The sequence below is a fragment of the Dipodomys merriami genome, unplaced genomic scaffold (assembly GCF_024711535.1).
Source record: "Dipodomys merriami isolate MVZ:Mamm:240054 unplaced genomic scaffold, mDipMer1.0.p SCAF_1, whole genome shotgun sequence".
Taxonomy (NCBI): domain Eukaryota; kingdom Metazoa; phylum Chordata; class Mammalia; order Rodentia; family Heteromyidae; genus Dipodomys; species Dipodomys merriami.
Window position 1 is genome coordinate 28,257,871 of NW_027202270.1, and position 23,029 is coordinate 28,280,899.

The following is a 23,029-nucleotide window of genomic DNA, read 5'->3' on the forward strand; positions in this document are numbered from 1 at the left end:
AATCATGCTAAAGCAAGAACAATTATGAAGATTTCTGAGAAAATACAAAAATCTGAAAACTTGAATACACATAGATGACATGATTATTTGTGTAAAATAGTAATAGAAACTCGGTTAATTTATCAGAGCTCCCAAATGTCTTCATAAAATGTCTATAGTCTAGGTTTTAGATTTTCAATATCTAGCGTTGCAGAAAAAGAAAAACAATCAACTGAATTTCTTCATTCAAGCAAGAAATAGAATCAAGACACTTTAAATAATATTTCTTGTAACAACTACAAAAATCAGGTAATTAGAAATAAATCCAAATTAATGTAACACCTTCTCAGAAGATGTACTAGATACTGAGAAGAAATAGCATAATCACCAATTTGAAGACTCAATAGTCTTAGATCAATTCTCCAAAGCCAATATATGGATTCAATTCAACCCCAATAAAAAAAAAAACTTATCAGGTTCTATTTCTGAAATTCAACAATGCAAGTCCTAAAATTTAGGTGGAAGAACAGAAGGTCTAACCATTCTTAAAGAAGATGAACAACATTGAGGACAGACTATGACATATATCATGGACCTTTATAGAGCAGCAGTAATTAAGCCAGCATAGCATTAGCATAAGAATAGACAGAATGACAAATGAAATAATTTAGAGCATCCAGAAACAGACACAGAAATATTAAGACATTTGAATTTGACAGGCTAGCTGTTTGAACTGGTAGAGGAAAGCCTTCATAATAAATGGTACCTGGTAACTAACCAGCTGAGGACCTTTATCTCACACCATTTGCAAATGAAATTTTCTGTCAAAGTAAAAAAACCCACATAATTACAAACTTTTTATTTAATGTACAAGAATCTATTACTTTGGGATGGGAAAAAGTTTTAGTGATAATATAAAATATCCAAATATGAAGAAAAAACTTTGAGAAATTGAACTATCCAAAAGCAAAGATGACATGGACCAAGATGTATTATATTAATATCTGACTTGTTGAATGACTATTTACAACTATTTGTTGTTACAACTATTTAATGATGAGATTCTATTTGTACAAATATGAAAATGCAGCTAATAAAAACAGTTATTAGTTAGCTTTGACTAGGACAGAACCTTCTTATGTGTCAGGGAAGGGAAAACATTTCTTTGACTCTCTATAACATATACTTTATTACATGTAACTTTCTCTGTTTTATTTCTTTTCCTTTATTTCTATTCATTTGTTTCTTGATGGAATTTTAAAACAGGACCTCCCCAGGTTGTACATTCTGGTCAGAAATTCATGATCCCCCTACTTCTATCTCCCAAGTGATGGTCTTTTAGGTATTGGAATTGACCTTAGGGCCTACTCAAAGTTCAGGTAAATGATTCACATGCTGCTTGGGTCCTACTAACTAAATTATACCCTATCCTTCTTCATTATTTCACATGTATATGAAAACTAAAGCAATTCAGAAATGTGGTATGAAGGACTATGTCTAAGTCAGAAATTGAGTAAAGCTATTCCCTATTTTTCTTATGCACACTTACTTAGATCACAAATGAAGACCCTAATTTTTCCTCATCTGGACTCCCAGTAAACTCAAAATGGCAAAACTAATGTGGTATGGTTTACAACGTACGAAGTGCTAATTTAATACCTTTTCTTGTTGGACTGTACTTTTTTATTTCCTTCTATTTCTGTTCAGCTTGTCTTTCTCCAAAATTTATCCAGAACCTCCCCTTCATGTCTCCATCCATCTCAGTGGAGGTTTCTCTCACCACATCCACGTCCCATTCTTTCTTTCTGACAGGCTTTTACCTAACCACTTCTTTCCCTTAACCCATCTTTTCTCTTCCAGTCCTTTAAATGTCACCAAGTAGATTCTGCTTGTCAGCTGGATTAAGAGAAACCCATGAACTCCCTGAAAGGAGCTAGAGGAATAAAACCACCTCACCAACTGGGATTTGCAGATCATGTTTCTAAGTTTTTCTGACACATGCTCAATATTTTTGATGGATGAAAAGCAGTGAAATAAGATTAAGTTCCAATTTGAAAGTATTGAATAAAAAGGCTTTTGTCTTAAACTACCAAGATGTTTTTTAAGAAAAATAAAAAAATTAGAAGTTAATTTGTTAATTTAATTAGTTCTCGCATTCTTCTGGTGAATACTTACTGATTGCCCACTACATAAAGATAATTTGACAAACACCTAAGGAACAAGTATGAACACTTTTAAAATTTTTCCTCCCAACTGTGAAAGTAGCTTTTTTCTTTGACAATGGCAAGCATACAACATTTTATGAAAGCATACATATTACTAATCAACAACCATTCTATTCTGGTCATACATCATGAATTCAAGAGAAAAAAAATCTTTTAAAGTGACTTATTTTTCCCATTGAAAATATTACTCTTTTTAATCTGCATGTCACTCCAGGGCTACATTCTTAAAACACAATTATTTGCAATTTGGTTGTCTTATTTCACCAGTAAGTGTTTTTCTTTTTTTTTTTATTCCTTTCAGATTATTTCAACTGGGTACTTCATAGTCCACATTTCTTTTTCAAAGTCACAGCTATTCTCTTTTTAAGGAAAGGCACCTTTGAAAGTTGTGTTAACTCTTATAGGACACAAGAGTGCCATTCAATATACCAAACCAAGACGATTTAGCAACCATCAAGTCCCTTACTCATCTGGGAAATTTGATTCAGCACCTGTACTATTGTTTTAAAATATCTCCCTAAAGGAAACATTTCTCCAGGTAATGAAAAAAATACCTTGAAAAGAAAGAGAGCTTTCAAAATTTGAGAAGCTGCACTGAGGAAGATATGCAGCACATGACTATTTAGAATCTTATCTCTTGAGTTAAAATTTCACTCCTGCATTTTATGGCAAGGAGGTAAAAGGTTGGTTGAGAGATGGGGAATTCTGTCCATCAAGTGTCTGTCAAATTATTCACTGTAAAGGTCATTCTAATGACAATTATTCTCTAGCTGTTATACTATTAAGATTTTTTTTTTGACAAAGAGGGTTTTAAACTCTGCAAAATATACACCGATTTTTGGAACAATCATTATTGAGGAAGTCTAAAAATCACTTCAGAATACTAATAAGCCATACAATATTATTAACTGCATACTTTAGAAATATAAGCTTGTTAACGATGATTAATTGCTGAATGATTTCCTCTTACTCAGAAGAGCTAACTGAACCCCACAATAAAAAGAATGTCACATTTGGAGGGGCTACTATACTGGAGTTTACATGTAGTATGATGTATTACAAAACTATACTGGGGAACTTGAGCCAGAGTTGTGATTTAGGGGAGGTAAAGTGATGATTATTGCAAATGAATCATCAATTGACAACTTGATAAATCATGGGGAGGGCTGCTTTGATCTGCCTGTGTAACACTTGACATTCCATGGACTTGTTTTAAGAAAGCATGACTCAGCAGCTCATTTTGATACTGTCAATTTCATGTGCATTTGTGACACAATGGATTGATTTGTACATCTTGCAGGCTAAGGTATATCCTTTCTGTCAGCAATGGCACTTGGCAGGGAAGTGAGCTAGAGGCATCCAAGCATATTTTATTTCACAACAGATGCCACTATGGAAGGCAACAAAAGATGCATCAGACCTATCAAGCTCAAGAAGGCCCTAGTCTCCACTCCATCAGGTAGGCTTCTAGTATTGTTATTCAAAGTTGTATAGATTGAAAGCCCTCAGCAAGTTGAACACTTGGAATTTACTAACTTTGTTTTTTGGTTTGAAAGCAGAAAGACAATGAAAGAGAGAGGAGAGAAAGAAAGGAAGGAAGATGTAGGGAAAAAAAAGTTGGGGGAGCAGAGAAAAAGGAAAGAACTGTTGCATAAAGAGATAGAGGGAAACTTAAGTCAGAGTTCTTATCCCAGTAGCCTACAATATACCACTGAATTTGGTGCAATGCCTGCAGGCATGTTTCAACATGCCAAAGATGGTGGAAAAGGCTTTTTTTAAAAAGCCAGAGTTATACTGAGCAACAAATGTGGATATTTGGTGAGTCAAGATACCTGAAGCAATCTGGGGTGGGAGTGGAATAAAGTGAAAAGTACTAATTCTTTTTCTAGATAATTTTTGCCCCCTCCTTTAAATTTTTTTCTGCCAGACATAGCTTAGTTCACACACAAGGCTCTTGGCTTATGGTTCCACATCATTAAATCCATTTTTAGTCTCTGCAGTAGAAAGGAAGATTAGGCTCATATATGAAATGCTTCATGGCCTTTCTTTTTTCCAATCAAAGAATCTGAGTGCTCTATGTGGAAGAGTCCCTCCTCCAAATCCTAGGTCCCCTTTATGTCCTGCTACTGAATTAAACATTTCTCCCAAATAAATGGCATTTTACCAAGAACATCCTTTTGCAGGAACCTTACTGTTGCACACACATTTTTCTTTAATATTATGTTATATTAAGTACAGAAAGGAAAAGTCTATTTCTAGAGACCCTGGCAATCACTGATCTATATTTAAAATTCAATGAAATTGTTTTTGTCATAATTCCCCTTGTGTTATCCCATTTTAAGTCCATTCCATGCTCAATATGAAACACCAAGAATTTCAGTGATAAAGTATCAGAATTTACATAGCTACATACATATGAAAACTGTTGTAATTATTCTCAATTGACTAATGAGAAGATTGAAAATCCCCAACTAGTATAAATGTTTTCACAAAGACCTATTAATACTTGTCAAATAATGTGAGTCAAGTGCTGTCCCTTTTAAAAGAAATACATCTTTTTTCTTTTGCTAATTGAACCATCAAATTATGAATACTTTGAAAATTTTCTCCAATCTTGAAAAAAAAGGTTTTTGGATTTGAATTTAGTTGCCTTGTAGGTTAAATTCAGATACTGAATTATTTTTTCTGAGTTATTAACTAAGTTATTAACTAAGTAGTTGAATTTATGGCATTCTTGTGATTTTTTTTTACAATTTCCTTTGAGAAACCCTCATCTCTCTGCTTCCTTTCCCACCACACTTAAATGCATGCACATTTTTGGTTGCATTCTTTACTAATGTCTCACTCAGAAACACTGGGTGGTATGCAAGGGGTTACAAATGAATTAACTGAAGTATAACTGACTATGAATAGCTTGAATAGAATAATCTTTTAGAAAAATGAAATCAAAGCCAAGAAAATGAACACCAGAAAATGGGTACTGTAAGGTCCGCTCCTGGATGGCTAGCAGACTCCACCCTCCTCTCAGCAAAGTCTCCACCCAGTACCTGCGTTACCTAGGCAACTGGGACACCTGGAAGAGATCACATCTGCATCCCCTGAGGTCACATCTGAATTTGATGTGGCCACACCTTTCTCCGCCCATACCCTAGATAAGGGCTAGCCCAGGCCCAGACTTTCTCTCTCTCTGCCTTTTTCTAGCTCTCTCTCACGCTCTCTCTCTGTTCTTTTCTGCTCTCTCTGCTCTTTTCTAGCTCTTTCCTCTCTCTTTCTTCTCTTTCCCAGCTCTCTCTCATTCCCAGGCCTTTCCCAGCCACGTGGAGTGCCAACCTTGCCTGGTCCCAGCAGGTCTACTGAATAAACCTACCCCTTACCTGAATACCACGTGCGTGGTGCAGTTCTTACTCAGCTTCCTCTTTTTAAAAACCTCACATAAATGGTGCCATGTCTCGGATAAAGGGCTTAAAGTCAGGATAGCTGGGATTTTTCTCTGTTTTTTTTTTTCCCCCTCTTTTTTCTTTTTGTTTGTTTGTTCTTCCCTTTTTGCTCTGAGGAATACCCACAGTTCTGACTGCCTTTTGCGAGCCAGTCTGTCTGCGGCGGAAACAACGCATCGATACCATTGCTGCCTTCACATCCACGTCCACACCACTTCTCTACTCTGGTGAGTGAAACTACTCTCTATGGTTCTCTGTTGCTCTCTCTAGAGGGCTCTGGGGGAAGTCGGGACATCGCTTCTGCCTGGTCAGCTCTCCTTCACTCACCAGACTGACTCTACTCATTTAATGGGGTGCTACGAATCACGCCTGAGCCGTGAAACCCCTTTGAAATGCCTCCTGCACTCCCTGGAAAGCCAGAGAGCCTAATTTTATGCCATTCTCAGAAGTACACAGTTTTTGCTACTGCAATGATAAATGGTCAGAAGTTTGTTTAATTTCAGGCTCTCTTTGCTCTCTCTCTGCCATTCATGTCCAACTTTCTACCCTTTTTTCTACAACTTTTGGCTTGTGCCTTGAAGAGTGCGACGCAGACTAGGTCCCAGGTACCCCCCCTCTAGGTTCCCTCTCAAAGGCTAGCCAATGTAGGCTTGATCTATTTGTTCAGTGTTTCTTTGCATTTTTTCAGAAATTCACCATCTTGAATTCGCCATCTTGGCCACGTGATGGGTTAAGGGTTTGGCCCCATCTGACCCTTAACCTTCCACCAAGCTTACTACTCCATCCATCTATTCTAAGGTACCTTGCTAACAAGTTGCTCTTTTCACAGGCCCTGGTAACTGAGGCCCAACCACCTGATGTGCTTTGTTAGCAAAGATGTGTAAACATTGTCAAAATTTTAGGTTTTGAGTTTTTTTGTTTTGTGTTGTGTATTCTACTACTGACTACATGGTTCTAAAATACTGGGCATATCTGTGCTAAAATTCTCATCACATCTAATGAGTTTTGTCATTTCAGAATATTTGTCGGTCAATTCTTGATAAGAACCAGGTAAGCTCTACTTATTCTACTTGATCTCCTTGTTGCTTTAATTGGAAATAATAAAGGGCTTTTGTGGCAACGATTTCAGTTCAAAGCCAGCCCCGGCTGAAAAATCCCTAAGACTCCATCTCCCAGCTAAACTCTGTAAGTGGTACTATAACTCAAAGTGGTTCAGTGCTAGCCTTGAGCAGAAGTGCTCAGGGACAGTGCCCAGGCCTTGAGTTCAAACCTCCTTGAATACTAGTGGTATTATAACTCAAAGTGGTTCAGTGCTAGCCTTGAGCAGAAGTGCTCAGGGACAGTGCCCAGGCCTTGAGTTCAAACCTCCTTGAATACCAACTGGGACAAGCCATCCCATCAATGAGCACCTAGACTCAGCCAGTCTGGGGAACAAGGGAACATGGAGAGGAGTAAGAGGAGATGTCACATCAGCTACTTTGTGCCTGCACTTTCAAAATTAACCAGAGCTGGGAGGTCAGTGGAAGTAAGAAGCCTGCCCATCCAATGTCTATACCTGTCTACCTATTAACTGAACAGGAATTTATATTCTTGCCTTTGTTACCTGACTTCTCTACCTAGTAGCCAGATGTCAGAAGTAGCTAGGGACATTTCTACCAACATTTTCAGCCCCAAATTCTTCCTCTTGCCATTTACTTGCTCTCTAGTATTTTTTTCCAGCCCCTTGATGCTTGTGAGACTTCTCCAGACTTCATCTAAGGACTCACAACACCAAGGGACCACTGCTGCTCACTGCCTTCTCTGGGAGGGGACCAAATTCCAGCTTTTTACCCCTATTGTCGACGCCCATTGTTAGCAGGAAGTAGCCAGAGAGAATCTGCCTATTTCATGATTAAATGGCTGAAATGTTAAGGTCTGCTCCTGGATGGCTAGCAGACTCCATCCTCCTCTCAGCAAAGTCTCCACCCAGTACTTGCGTTACCTAGGCAACTGGGACACCTGGTAGAGGTCACATCTGCATCCCCTGAGGTCACATCTGAATTTGATGTGGCCACACCTTTCTCCTCCCATACCCTAGATAAGGGCTAGCCCAGGCCCAGACTCTCTCTCTCTCTGCCTTTTTCTAGCTCTCTCTCACGCTCTCTCTCTGTTCTTTTCTGCTCTCTCTCTGCTCTTTTCTAGCTCTTTCCTCTCTCTTTCTTCTCTTTCCCAGCTCTCTCTCATTCCCAGGCCTTTCCCAGCCACGTGGAGTGCCAACCTTGCCTAGTCCCAGCAGGTCTACTGAATAAACCTACCCCTTACCTGAATACCATGTGAGTGCTGCTGTTCTTACTCGGACACCTCTTTTTAAAAACTTAACATAAATGGTGCCGTGACCTAACAGGTACATCCAAGGAGGGGTGGGATGAAGGTGGGAAGGGGTACACAAATGAAAGGGGAAGGAGGGAGTGTGCAGTTAAGAATTCATTGTAGATTCCACAAAATTAAGTAAGGGAAGGAGTGTGTCAAAGTGTGTGAGAATGTTGAAGCGGTGACACTGATGAAGATGCATTGTATTCAGAAAATGATTTGTTATGTGGCACCTCCTTTGTACAACTATGCAAGGAAAATAAAAAAATTAAGATGTACATTATGAAAAAATATACATGAAGCTCCTTAGGATCACAGTATAAAGTTAATGACCAATTTATTCAAAATGTAATAATTAAAAATTATAGCAATAAAGTTACCACTAGGAAATTACTTGGTAATCAGGTATAGTTTTTAAACAGCCAGGCCCTACCACCAACTTGGACAATGAAAATTGCATTGCCTTACCAACTGCCTTACTGCACAGTAAGAAACCCTTGAGCTTCAAGCCACTATCCTGAGGAAAAAACCAGTAACAACCTCCGGAAAAACGCTCAAGCAGTATTTTCTTCTATTGATTAAGGTGGGAAATAGAGATTATTTTTTATATAACTGAAGCTAAGTAAGACAAATATTATTCCTTTTTTGTATAATTTAGGTGAAGCATTTTCTATTCTACATTTAGGTAATTATATCCATTCCAATCATCTTGGACCTATAAAATTTGAAAATTTCCCCTAAAGTTATATCAAGAAGATAGAAAGGTAAGTCCTACAAAATATATTAAGATTTATAAAACAGATTTGTTTTATTTCATATGACAAATCCCTTTTTAAATCCCTATACTAATCGAGCACGGAGAAAATGAATTTTTTAAATACTGTCATGCTATATATGAGTTATAGGGAGAATGGCATTGTTCCTTGCTCATTTCAAAAGATTTAATTGGAAAATATTTGGGGGAGAGTTGCATTACACAAGTCTTTTGAGTTGAAGATTATTAATGCTAGAGCGGATGGTGTGAAATATGAGCTACCATTTTTAAGACATTGCCAAACAATCTGGGCTGTGTATTTTTCAATGGATCTGCTAGGAAAGAGGGTGCTAGCATGAACATGAACTAGAACCTGAGACAAGCTGCCAAGCCCATGTGCTTGGAAAGATCTGAGAGAATTATTTGGCTATGCTTAGACCTGTCCACAGTCAAACTCAATATGAAGCCACCCAACTTGGTCTGCCAGTTGAGAAAGTGACTGTGAGCAGTTCCTCTAAGAAGCAATATAGGACCAGTACCTCAAGGTGTACTACTACTTTGATTAACAGGTATAGTACATACAGATGGGTACTACCATAACAGCATACTATATATGTAAATATAATCCATTCACTATATCAATAAAAAGGAAATATGAGAAATTATGAATGATTATGATGTGTTGCACTTACAAACATATTTGTTGAATGGCATCCCCTTTGTACAACTACTTATAGATAACAAAATATTACTAAAAGAAAAAAGAAATGGTGTGTGAAATCATGATCATCTTGAGAAAAATGCTGTATCTCACTGATTTCTATATTCCAATAGAAAATCTATGTGTCTAGCGCATAAGCTAACTTTAATAAGCTAATAACTAGCCATGGATAGCTAACTTTAATTTCAGCTAATTTAAAAGATATTCTTATTCCCTTGTGTAGAACTTCTATCAAACATGGACAGCATGCATGCACTTATCAATGGGAAAAGCAAATTATTATGAACCATCTGCTATGTCAGGGTGAGAGTATGTAAATACTTGAGTTAAAGGAAGATTAAAAGGATCAAAGCAATTATAGTTCTACAAATCTCTTAAAATAAGCACAAAGGTATTACATGAAGCTGTTGCAGTCATTATACTACTGTGGTTAATGCCCTTGTCTATTGTTTCAGCTTCTCTAAACTATTTTACCACTTATCTTTTGTAGCCAGGCAGCAGTGGCTCACTCCTCTAATACTAACTACTCAATAGTATCACTATTCATAGCCAGCTTGGCAGAAATGTCTTTGAGACTCCATTTGCAAAAAGTTAGGCTGGAAGCGTGGCTCAAGTGATAGAATGCCAACCCTTCAAAGGAATTAAGAGTCTCTGGGTTTAATTCCCAGGGCCTCCTAAGAAAGACAGCATAACATACCAGAATCCACATTTATGAAGGGAATATAAGATAACCAGAATCTCTATTTATGAAGAAAGCATATCGTTTAATGGGTTGGAAGTGAATCAGATCAAAATATATATTGCATAAACAGAGACTTCATGTTTTCTCTTCTTGATGAAAGTAACAATAGTGTCTCATAGTGATATTCTACATGCTGTGAGACAGGTACTTGTAGTTCTGTGAGTTCAGTACCCAACTGGGCGATTTTTAAATACACTTATGCACTGCAACTGAGGCAATAGACCCAGTTTGGCCAAGAGAAGAATTTTGTCTAATTTCATGCAATTCTTCACTTTGTTGAAATGACAAAACATTATTAAAACAAGTCTGTGATAATTACCAAAAAGTGATAAAACAGTTTTAAAAGAGCACAAGAAGGCAGTGAAGAAAGGTCTTTTAGGAAAGTCCATATTTGGGTAAGTTCTTGAAAGTGATGGCTGGACTACAAAAGGGGGAAAAAAAGATACTAAACTCATTTTCCAAAGTTTTCAAGAAATTTTGCAGTGTTTCCCTCAGTCATCCCCACAAGTATAGGACAATAGTATTTGTACCAATTTAAACCTTTAGAGAATGATGTTTAGAGTTAAAATAACAAAGGGACTAGAAATGGACATTAGACTCCTCTCTACCTACAAATAATTTAGGGAAAATTAGCATACAGCTTTGGAGAAGAAAAGATCACTGTTGGGTGGTCAGTAATTTATACAGGTGTCCTTGAGCAGGAAGCAAAGAGTGAGGCCTAAATATTGACTTCCTATTTAGGCACAAATAATTCTTACCAACATTTCATTGCTGAAAACACTTAAGTAGAAGACTAGTCTCCAGATTCACTACTTAGAATTAAAACAGCACATTTACCTGTATTATTTTTCAGGGTAGGTAGATACATGAACAGATGAAAAGACCTTGCTTAGGCAGTAGAGAAAATCATCAGATGCAGTAGATCTGAGTTCTTTCTTTCTTTTTCACTGGAGATAAAATTAACACTACCAAATCACAGACAGACTGAAAACATGGAAGTATTATTACCATTTGCCTTATCATCAACTGAAGACAAATAACCAAGCTGTTGGACAATATCACACATGAATAATAGGACACTTGTGAGCATCTAAATTAACTTATGAATTAAGACCTTTTCCAACTATGAAGTTTTGTAATTGTATACTCTGTATTATCACAACAGTATTAAATTATAGAAATGGAATTTCAACCAAGTTAAGAGAATCATCTAGTAATTTATTTTAAGTCAACAAGTTTGCAAGTTGCCAGTGAATGAGTTCATGACTCATGTTATTTTATATTCCTCTGGTAGCCTAGCATAATGCTTTTCATCTACTGGACTATCAATAAATAATTATTGATTAACTGAAGTCCGTGACAGGCATGCCACCATTTTCTGTAGTTCTAACACCCAATATACTGATTTCCATAACAACATTCTTAAGCCCGGTCTTCTAAAAAGAGCAGATGTTAGCTGTGCAGATGCTGAATTCCCTGCTATAAGGGCAATTAACTGTAACACCAAACTGAAGTCAAGAGGTCAAAGGACATTATTCCTGAACTGTGACTAAAGCAAGAAGTTTGCCTCATGCTTTCAGATCTCTGGGGTAGAAAGTCTATTTGTTTAAAAAATACAAGCAGAGTTTAATTGATCATCACCGCTCGTTATATAGCACCAGATGACACTAGGTCATTCAGCTTGCTGCTATCTATGACACATTTTTTTGGACAATTTGTACAAAAAAGAATAGGAAGAAATACCATGCTTTCTAATAGTTTTAAGAAATATGAACATTGAAATAATCACATATTTCAATCAATATTATGTTAAAACATCAGATATACCTATTATGATCTTTAAATAAATTTCTTGAACACAATATCTTCTATTTGCATACATTAAGTCACCATAGCCAAGTCTTCCATATGAACAAAAGATGTACTCCATAATTCCTTTTCTTCTAATTTTACACACAGATAACACCACAAAATCCCAAATTTCTTCCATCTGTAAAGAAGTCTGAGTTTATCATGTATAGAGTCTCATATTTATACAGAAGTGTATTCTGCTTATTTAGAAGATGACCTGTATTTTCTCATAGCTATCAAAATAGACAGATTGAGCACCATTTTCTCTGGGCCATGTGATGGATGCATAATTTCAAAGGGTGTGGTGGTGATGGTTGGGAGGTCCTGCTTTTTAAACTGGTAAACATTTTTTAAAAGGATAAACATAGAGATAGCTTTTCTTATGAAAATTGCTAAGTCAAGACCACCACTTTCCTTATCACTTTGGATGTGAATATGAATAGATCAAGCTGTTTTGGTATTTCTTATTTTCACAGGGCCAAATAAAGATCTTAGTAAAATATCAAACAGGGTATAAAACAAGGAAATATTCCAATGTATATACGCATTGGGCCATAATTCATCACATTCAAGATTTTCTCATTTGCTTTATCTGAAAATCCTGAGCTAGTCATAAAAGCGTGTCTAGCTCTGAGTGACTTGTCCTTAAGATGGATCTCCTGTAAATAATTAAATTAGTGCATTTTTTTCTTTGCTCATCTGGGCAGAAAAGAAGAGAGAGAGGAAAAAAAAATATGAGAGCACACACACACACACACACACACACACACACACACACACACACACACACACACACACACAAATCCCAAAGGCTACATCATACATTTACATCCTCAATGCAAAAACAGCCTTACTCTATATTGAATTATGAGCAAAACTTCTAAAATATAAATTGCTGAAGAAAAACATGATTGTTATAAGTAATTTGCTTAGGGCTGATTAAAAATTTAAAAGAAAAGGTAAAGTATTTTAGGACCACAAAGATTTATATATTTAAAACTCTGAATTATACCATTACCAAAAGTTTGATTAGTAGAGTATAAGTCATTTAAAAGCCCTTGGCAATAGACATGTTAGGGTAACATCTATGTTAGAAGAGCAGAGAGGGAAATTGGGCTTGGTTTGTCCCAGCTGCCTCACAGCCTCTGAAATGGAAGGGCAGAGCAGAAGCTGGCCCCTAGAAAGGGAGACTGGTATGGTGTATAAAGGTTAGGGGAGAGGAAGAAAAAAATCCCTAGTGTGTACATTGTTGTGAGTTTTCTTTTTTGTCTTCTCTTTCCTTCTGTTATTAAAAAGACAAACCACAAATCATTTTATCAGTGGTTAAAGAAACTACACAAAGCTGAATAGGACAGCATCATGGCGAATATTTTTACTACTTAGGGACTAGCCCTCTGCAAATATGGCTTCCCTGGCCTAGCCATTAAAAGCAACCTGCAAAAGAGGATTTAAAACCCAGGGGTCTAATATCAAGTGAACAGTAGGAAAGGTGACCTTTTATTCCCTTTGTTTATTAGAGGATCTGCAGGCTCCATCTCAGTTTGGGTCCAGCACTGGTAAGAGGCCAGAGGGGGGTGGCAAACTGCTTTTTAGAGGTCACATAATCAACTTAGGAAATACAGCTGGAATGAAAGCTTGGTTTTTCAGCACTTTTTCACATTTTTGGTTAAAGGTAAGTTACCTCTAGTAATTCCTATTGATATCACAAGTAACTTGGTATGACTCTAAATATCAAATTTAGTCACTAGGTAGGTTATACAGAAATTGGAAAAAAAGGATAACTAAAATACATAAAGAGAAAAAAATTAAAATAAGACTGAAAATACAAGGAGAGCTGAACGTAAGACAGAAAAAAGAAACAAAGAAGTTGTATGTATAGGCATGATGATAATTATTTTTCTGCAGTATAACATGTAATTTAGTGATAAATCATTTAAAAGACATTTGTTAGAGTAAGACTATGTTAAACTTCATCACGTAATACTTTATAGAATAACATAAATATTCATTGACTTGCCAAGAAGCCTGCACATATCTACTATCCATCCAGAAGGAGAGACAATTTCAGGTATATTAAAAGATTCCTACTGAAAATATCAGCTATATTACTATATTTCTACTTGATAGGAATAAAGATTACTTTGGTGTGGCAACTAATGTCTAATCTCCATTAGATTTTGGTCACTGAGTATTACTTTATTCTTTCAATTAAGTAGAATATCTGGCTCCTTTCCAAAGTATCAAAGTATTTAAATATTTGTCATATAACCTGATTTTTTTTCTCTCAAAGCAACTTCTCTTCTACTCTGAAAATGAAAACAAAAACAACAATAGCAAAAGATGAATGGTGTAGAGAACAAGTTAGGAAGGCTGCCACCTCCTTAACCCTGATTCAGTCACCAATATACCAGAAAGCATGCACACACTTTGTTGACTGTATGGCTATGACTGATTGATGATAGTCTAGCAAGGTTACCATAGCTAATTACAACATCATTCATCTAAGCCTACATGGAGGGAAAAATAACAGGCTCCCAGGGAAGAAAAAAAAGAAAGGAAAGCTATTCTTTAGCTGCTAACTTTTGAACAATCAGCCTCCAAAGGAAATAAATAAGGGCAAAACTCAATGACCAAATTATGACTTATGGATTCATCTAAGCAAATGACCTCAGTTCGTTGGTGATTTCAACTCTGGGCTTCCAGCCTACAGCAAAAAACTTCTAGCAACAAAGACCAAGATCCCTCATATACTTATGTGCTTTGTAGTAGAGATTCAAAGCCTTCATCAGAAGCACCACCCAACCATGAGCTTCACTTCTGCTATGTGTGTGGTGTGAGTGTGTTTGTCTAGGATCAGATGCCAAGACTTAAACTCGTATTACGGGCACGGCAGCTACTTACACACTACAGCCTAATTAAAGGAATAAACTTCCTCCTTCTTTATGCTTTCCTGAAGATCTCTGTCATAAAGGGATTTGGTTTCCTTAAGAACTGAGAAAAGTGTTCCCATATGTTTCCTTCATGGAATTATTCAGACTCATACAAAATGGTAACAATTTCCAACAGTAACCCATGGCTACACAATGTTTTCAGAGAACTACTGAAAATAAAGAAAAGAGAAGTCCGTGTTTTGAAAATAATTATATTATAACAAACATATCGTCATAATTTCCATCTCTGTTTTGAAGAAGCACAAACACACATGGAAACAATAAAGCATCTGAGGTACCTTTCAAGTCTCAAAAACAAGAATCACTTTCAAATAGAAAGTAGCTCATCTTCAAAGTTTAACACACAGCAGAGAATAAAGCTAGTACCATTTCAACTCCAAACTTTAATCAGATTGCTTTACATATGGGTAACATAGATCACAAGAGTAGCAACAGCCAAATTTAAAGTACTTTTATCCTGAAACACTGTTTAAATTGCATTGCTAATATAATTATACCTAAAGAAATATTTTCTCAAGCAAGCTTGGACCCACATACCAAATTTCAAGCAAGAAGTGCAGAGAAAAACTATCAAAAGACACATACACACAAAGACACACAGACACACACAAGATCTAATACTTAATTAGGACTATGGGAAGAAAAATTGCCAGGATCACAAAAGTTGGTTTCAAACTCAGCTTGGTTTTAATGAGATAGCTTTAGGATAATCACAGCCTACTGGAGCAAGACCAGCTCACCACAAGACCACTGTGGTCTTAGGGGCTCTATGTTTATTAGTCTTTTGAGGAACCTCCATACTGCTATCCAAAGTGCTTGAACAAGTTTACATTCCCACCAACAATGCAGTAGGGTTCCCTTTTAGCCACAACCCCTACAGCATCTGTTGTTATTAGATTTCTTGATTACAGCCATTCTAACTGGGGTGAGGTGGAATCTCAATGTTGTTTTGATTTACATTTCTTTTATGGCTAGAGAAGTTGAGCATTTCTTCCTGTCTCTATTGGCCATTCTTATTTCCTCTTCAGAGAAGTCTCTCTTTAAGTCTTTAGCCCACTTGTTGATGGGGTGGGTGGTTCTTTGAGGATTTGTTGTTGGGGAGCTAATTTTTTGAGTTCTAAGTATATTTTAGATATAAGCCCTTGACCGATGTATGGCTAGTGAAGATTTTCTCCCAATCTGTGGGCTTTCTATTGATCTTGCTAGCTATGGCCTTTGCCATACAGATAGTTTAGCATTTACTAGGACATATGGAAAAAAGCTCTGTCCAGTTTCAGAAACACAGAATCTTAAACTGTTGGAATATTTGCTAGTAAGAGCTGAGTTGTGACTCAGTCATTTGGTATTACATTAGAAAATCCATTAGGAAATAAATGATAGGAAACAATTTAGATGAATGAGGTTGAAATTATGAAGTTGCCACTTGATTTAAAACTTATAGATGAAAGAGATATGTCCACTGGCTAAAAAGCATAAAACTATGTATCTTTATAGGCTGACAGAAGATTTCTTTGTAAGCTTTCATTTGTGAATAAAGAATTTGAAATTACATTTATTGTATACTTCTAGTACAGACCTAAAAGATTTAGACAAATAAGAGTCTTTGAGCATGAACCAAGATTGTGCATATGAATTCACCAGGCAAAAATAAGGCAAGAGGAAAAAGGGGAGAAAAACAAAGAACAAACAAATAACAACAAAAACAAGGCAAGAGGATGAGCTGGAGATAAGGAACAGAATTCTGAAAGGGACAAGGATTTAAAACATAGTAAAACATTTGGAGAGTGGCAAGTAGCTTACACTGGTGGCATGTTAAGGTGACTACAAGAGAAGTGGACAGGATAAAAATAGCTAGCTCATGAGGAGCCTGCAAATCTGAATTTATGCAGTTTGTATTTCATCTTGGTAGATAAAGGAAAGAATACCAATATCATTGTGTGTTACATAAGGAACGTTGTTGGTTCACAACAGGATATTGTTGAAGGTTATCTTATGTTGAAAAAGAAATTTTGGAATCATACAGAACAGTTCTGCATATATTTTGATTTCAGGTACTAGTAAAATGTGTGTGTGTGTGTGTGTGTGTGTGTGTGTGTGTGTGTGTGTGTGTGTGTGTGTGTGTGTGTGTGTGTGTTTTCACAACAGGATATTGTTGAAGGTTATCTTATGTTGAAAAAGAAATTTTGGAATCATACAGAACAGTTCTGCATATATTTTGATTTCAGGTACTAGTAAAATGTGTGTGTGTGTGTGTGTGTGTGTGTGTGTGTGTGTGTGTGTGTGTGTGTGTGTGTGTGTGTGTGTGTGTGTGTGTGTGTGTGTGTGTGTGTGTGTGTGTGTGTGTGTGTGTGTGTGTGTGTGTGTGTGTGTGTGTGTGTGTGTGTGTGTGTGTGTTTTTGCCAGATCTGGGGCTTGTACTCATGGTACAAGCGGTCCCTGAGCCATTTTATAAGGCTAGCTCTCTACTACTTGAGCCACAGCACCACTTCTGGCTTTTTCTGAGTAGTCAATTGAAGATAGCTCTCATGGACTTTCCTACCTGGGTGGCTTTGAACTGTGATCCTCAGATCTCAGCCTCCTGAGTAGTTAGAATTACAGGCATGACCCACCAGTGCCCAGCTGAAAATGGATAAAACTTTGGTGACATGATGACTTAAGCATAAAAAATACCAAAATTCCTAATATTTATCAGTTGTGTCCCCTTAAGAAAACCATTTGAGCATATTTAAATACTGAATCATCCACTTCATTGAATTTGTCCTTAAGAATGACAAATTTGTGACAATGAAGTCCCGTTTCCTCTGTACTAAGCCTCTGAAGAAGCAGAACTAGTTCCAAAGGCTGATGGGAGCTGAGTGTGGAATCTCCACGAAGGGGCTGTCATTTTATAAGTACTGGCTCAAGGGAGTTGAGGAAGCACAGTGCTTGTTCCTCCTCAGATGGTCCCCTTCCCAGGACCTCACAATGGACCTACACAGTCCCAGATGAGCCACGAACATGTACAGCCAACAGTGTCACTCTGTCCTGATGTATCCATTCTCTGAGCACATCCTTTTCTGAGGCCAATAACAGGAAATGGGCAGAGGCCAGAGCTGGCTACGATGCTTTCTTACACCACTCTCTCTGAAATGCCTAACTGATTTTTTTTTCTTGTTTTCTTAAGTTAAAGAAATGAAAAGTACTCAGTCAGCTAAACTGCAAGGGTAGGGGGTCTGACTCTGCCTGTCACTCATTCCTAGCCAAATTCCTTCAGCTAAGTGACCTGGGCCTCAGCTTGCTAATGAATTCTGGCATGGTTGTTCGGGGCCAGGTGGAGTCAGATTGGTGAGTTAGAAAGGTGGCTCTGGCAACAGCAGGCCAGACACTGGTCAGCAGAGGCAGAATCCTCAGTCTACCTAATCATGGCCTGCTCCAGTGCTGCAAAAACAAGTGAAGGACTGAAGTTGGGTGGAGGAATGGAGAGAAACTACAGAGGATGGCAGGCTTTGGGGAAGAATGGCAGGAAGGCCATATGTATCATGCAGAAGCAAACAGTTAATCTCATTATTTAGTCTATGTTATTTAGAAGAATGGGACTTGTGAACCAAGGAGTTTTGCCTTTTCAGAGTTCTGGTAGATATTCACAATGTAAATCCAAGGAATGTTCTATCAATTTACCATTTCAGCAACAATATCAGATGCAGCAGAGTAAAACAGTTCCTGACACTAGAGACAGTGGGTTCAAATTCTGGCTCTGCCACATAATAGCAATATGATTTTGGAAAGTTACTATAAAACCCTATGAAAAGCTGGTCAATTAAGTATTAGGAGGCTGAAGTAAGTTATTATGAGTAAAGGGTTTCTGTTACTCAGTACACTGTCTTCAGCTCAATGCCTGGCCTTTAACTTCCATTTCATAAACATTATTTTTTATCTTGTCTATCTAAAAATCAGTGTTGAAGAAGTAGAAATTTACTTTCAAAGATGGGGACTCTCAGCTTCCTTTTCTTCTTCCCTTTACCATTACCATTACTATGCTGCATAGATGGTTGAACAGAAGAAACTGCAAAAGCAAAAGAGAAGCAAACATTCCTCCCTAAGAGCACTCCTGATAGAAAGGCAAAAGGCAGTTGCCAGGCCCTGAGACATTCTGTGGCTCAGCCTTTTGAAGACCACAGCCATTGCTTATAAATAGAATATTAAACCAAGCAAGAGCAATTTTCTTCTTTCGTCTCCCCTTATTGCCTAATTTTCCTCTCATATCATTTGCATAATGGATAAAAAGGCATCCATTATGCAAATGAGCAATGGGGATGTAATGTTGCTGAAGCCACAAGCCTGGCTCTAGAAGAAGCCCAGCTGCCAACAAAGCCCTCCATCGTCCCCATTGGCCAGACTAGATGAAGGAAAGTCCTGAAGACCAGAGGTCATCTATTCCCATTTGGTTGGTTAATAGGGACACTACAGATGTTCTGCAAAAAAAAAAAATCAAGACAAAATATAATTACAAAACAGAAACCATACACCAAGTATAGCCACATGTAAGATCCACTTAGCATCACAGATTTTATTTCAAGTGGGAGATCCAATTCCATGGATCATTTTATAATTTTAGGTGTACACTTTTCATTAGAACCTGTAAAATTTCCTGTGCAAAGTAAGAAATGCCTCTGTCCTTTTACTTTGAGAATCAAACTCTAATTAAACTCTAATCGGAGCACCGAGTAATTGCAGACTGTCCTATGCATGTTCAACAGGAATAAAAAAATTGTTTTATGTACCAAAGTATTAGTGGGCTTTCCAGAAACTTCATGCTGTTGAAAGTAAACACATCCTAAGAGGTACTGCCAAAAAGGGATGTTTCTTCTGGAATTGTAAATTGAATGAAACTTTAAAAACCAATGGTTATTTTGTATTTCTACAAACAACCTCAAAATAAATAACATGAAAAAAAATTCTGAGCAAAAGCTCCAGCTGAATGGTTCTTGTTTGAATGAAGCAGCAGGAACAGATTCCAAAACTAACCTTAAAATATTTTCTCCAAAGACTGAAGTAGATATTGAATGAAAAAAGACAATGGCTAAAAAAAAGTAACCTTTATTTCCTGTCTGGGCTCCATTTTAACCCTTAGCTTTTTCCAAATGACATTTTTTTTAGAACTTTTTCAAAGTGGTCCTTATAGGCTAGAAAAAGGAACCTCATTATTTCAGCCTGCCCTGCTCGCTCTTCCCATGTTATTTCAAGGGCTTGCAATCCAGATTCACCTTCGGTTCAAAGAAATAAAATTGCATCTATTTACCTGAGCCCCAGCTGTTGCAAAGAACTATATTAAAATAATTCAGAAACAAGACAGATAAAAAAAAATCTCAGCAGCATTGAAGTCATAAAGAAGTTATATAGTCAACAACGTGACATATTTTCAGCTAAGTGAAAAGCGTATCATGGAAAATGCACGTACCTAATTTCAGAGCAGAAGGGGTTACTTCAATTTCTCCACCAATTGGTTTGAATGCAGCCAGTTGGGCAGCCACTTCTGTCTCAAAAGCATCTGGGCTCTGTCGATCGGTGGGGTTTCCACTGGGGCTCTCAATCTTGTGGAGTGGTTCTTGTTCGTCAAACACAGCAATCAGCTGCAAACAAGTCCAACAACACTAATTACTTTGTAGGACACGAATATCACAGGGTCTCCCTATCTAACTGGTTGTGATCTTTATTTGGTTTTAGAGAAAATGGCCACTTCAAACTTAAAACTTTAATGGTGCTGTACTACAACTCTTAATTCTTCAATAATATTATGTATATAAGCACCATGGCTGAAACATAATGAGCTGGTTTGTTCCTTTGTTTATTTTGTCAATTCCTGAAATACAGAGCCAATTTTAGTCAGCTCTTTTAATGGAATGAATTGGCTGCCCCCAACCCTCTGCTTTTTTCACATTATGCCTAGAAAGATTTCAAGACTATTCCCAAAAATGAAAGTGGAATATTTACAGGTTTACATAGCGTACATAAACATTCCAGTCTCAAATAGTTAACGCAGCCCTGTATGGTACACGCCTATAATCCCAGCTACTCAAAAGGATTGATGGTTTGAAGTTAGCCTGGACAAATTTAAACTCATCTGAACTAATATGCCAGATATCATAGTACATGCCTGGTTTGGACCTAGGTAGATCCAGGCAAAAATTGTGTAACTATATTTAGAAAACCACTAAGCATAAAAGGTTGAGGCAAAGTGGCTCAAAGAGTGGGGCATTTTTCTAGCAGGCTTAAAACCCTCAGTTCAAACTCCAGCACTACCAAAAAGATCAAAGAAAGCATTAAGACATACTACAAAATACCTGGTGACAGCTATCTTTCTAGACACAATCTAAATCCACATCTATGTACAAAAGTCCAGCCTGTATGTTAGTCTTGTGTATGAAAGTATTGCACATTTTGCATATGCTCATTGCATCATTTTTCTTTTCATGCCAACTCCACATTGATCCATTTCAGAGTCCCATGAGACTCAGCATCAGCCTTTTGAACCTCATTGTTTCCTGTCCTCATCCCCATTTTCTTTCATAGCATGGAAATACTGATCACTAATAAAAACATGAATACCATTTCCCAGTTGTTTTCCATTTCTCAAATGAGAGACATATTTCAAAATTCTAGTCATTTGCAGCCACTCCCCTGTAACAGGAAGGCGGCCTCTCTGAGACTGCACCGAGGGCCAACAGACAGCACTGACTCAGAGAACACCAAAGGTTATGCATCAGATGATGCAGAAAAGTCCAAGTCTGAGCGCAGGTGCAGCTCAAGGATGCCACTGTCAGTCCAATGAAGTACGGTGTGTGTAACTTGGAAAACGGCTCATAAATCTTTAAATATTTTTCATTCATTAAATAAAACAAACCTACTTATGCTTCAAACATTTATTCAGGAAAGGCACTCAAAGCTCCATTCACAGGGGAGACTCATTGGCAATAGTATTAATAACACAAGTACTGGGGTAACCAATCAAAACATCATAAATTCTGACTTCACTCTTTCAGAAGAAATGAACACAATTAGGGACATGTAAATTGGCTATTCAAAAATAATTTTCATAATTGACTACTCAATTCCAGTATGGAAACTTCTTTAATTGGAAAATCCAGCAATCCTCTCACCACAGAAAAGAAATGCTTACTCAAAGGCATTATTTTTAATTCTTAAATCAAGCCCGTGCATTTCTCTGTCTTTAATTACTAGCACTGGTAAACTGACTTCAGATATGAATAAAATGGATTAATAATGAAAGATTATTCTAGTATAAAAATAATTAGTACAACTATGTCTTTCTAATCATCTGGTCAAAATGAAAAGTGGAGTACCCTAAATTCCAGAAAGAAAAAAGAACAACTTTGAAAGGGTGGCGAAAGTGGCTTCATCATTATTCCTATTTCACAGTTAGATTTCAGTTTTGCAGATTGATGAATTGTAACATATAGTCATAATATTCATTTTGTTACACAAAATAGGCAGTGCCATAGTAGACTGGTACTATAAAAACAAATCCCTCCCTTCCTACACCCTTAACGCTGAGTAAAATCTATGCACTTCTAATATCAAGGAAAAGATGAAATGACAGAACATTAATCAGTTGTATAACACAAAAGCTTGAAATAGGTAACATTTAAGAAATTATTACCTACATTTTTCTTAATAAAATACTTTGCTGTTCTCCATATATATGCATACAAGCTTATAGCCATACATAGTACTAATATCATAACTATTTATCAAAGAGGAGAACACAGTAGTTTGGAAAAGTGTGTTTACCAAAGTTATGGACTTAATGGTTTCTCCTGGAAAAATGGAGTCTTTTGATTGTCATCCCAAGGTTTCAGATCACATTGTAACAGTTTTTCCAAGAAGATAATTCTACAAAGAGAAACTAATTGCACACTAATTTTGGTTTGCACATGAAGGTCTAATACACACACACACACACACACACACACACACACACACACACACACACACACACACACACACACACACACACACACAC

At 37.0% G+C, this 23,029-nt stretch overlaps 1 protein-coding gene across 2 annotated transcripts in view; it reads right to left on the reverse strand.

Annotated features, from left to right (window-relative positions):
• The window catches only part of Pard3b (par-3 family cell polarity regulator beta), a 990,481-nt gene that overhangs the window by 613,191 nt on the left and 354,261 nt on the right, over positions 1-23,029 (reverse strand). For both annotated transcript variants that reach the window (XM_070018756.1, XM_070018767.1), the window contains exon 3: positions 20,447-20,618. In XM_070018756.1, the coding sequence (XP_069874857.1) occupies positions 20,447-20,618 (172 nt within the window). The remainder of the gene's footprint in view (positions 1-20,446; positions 20,619-23,029) is intronic.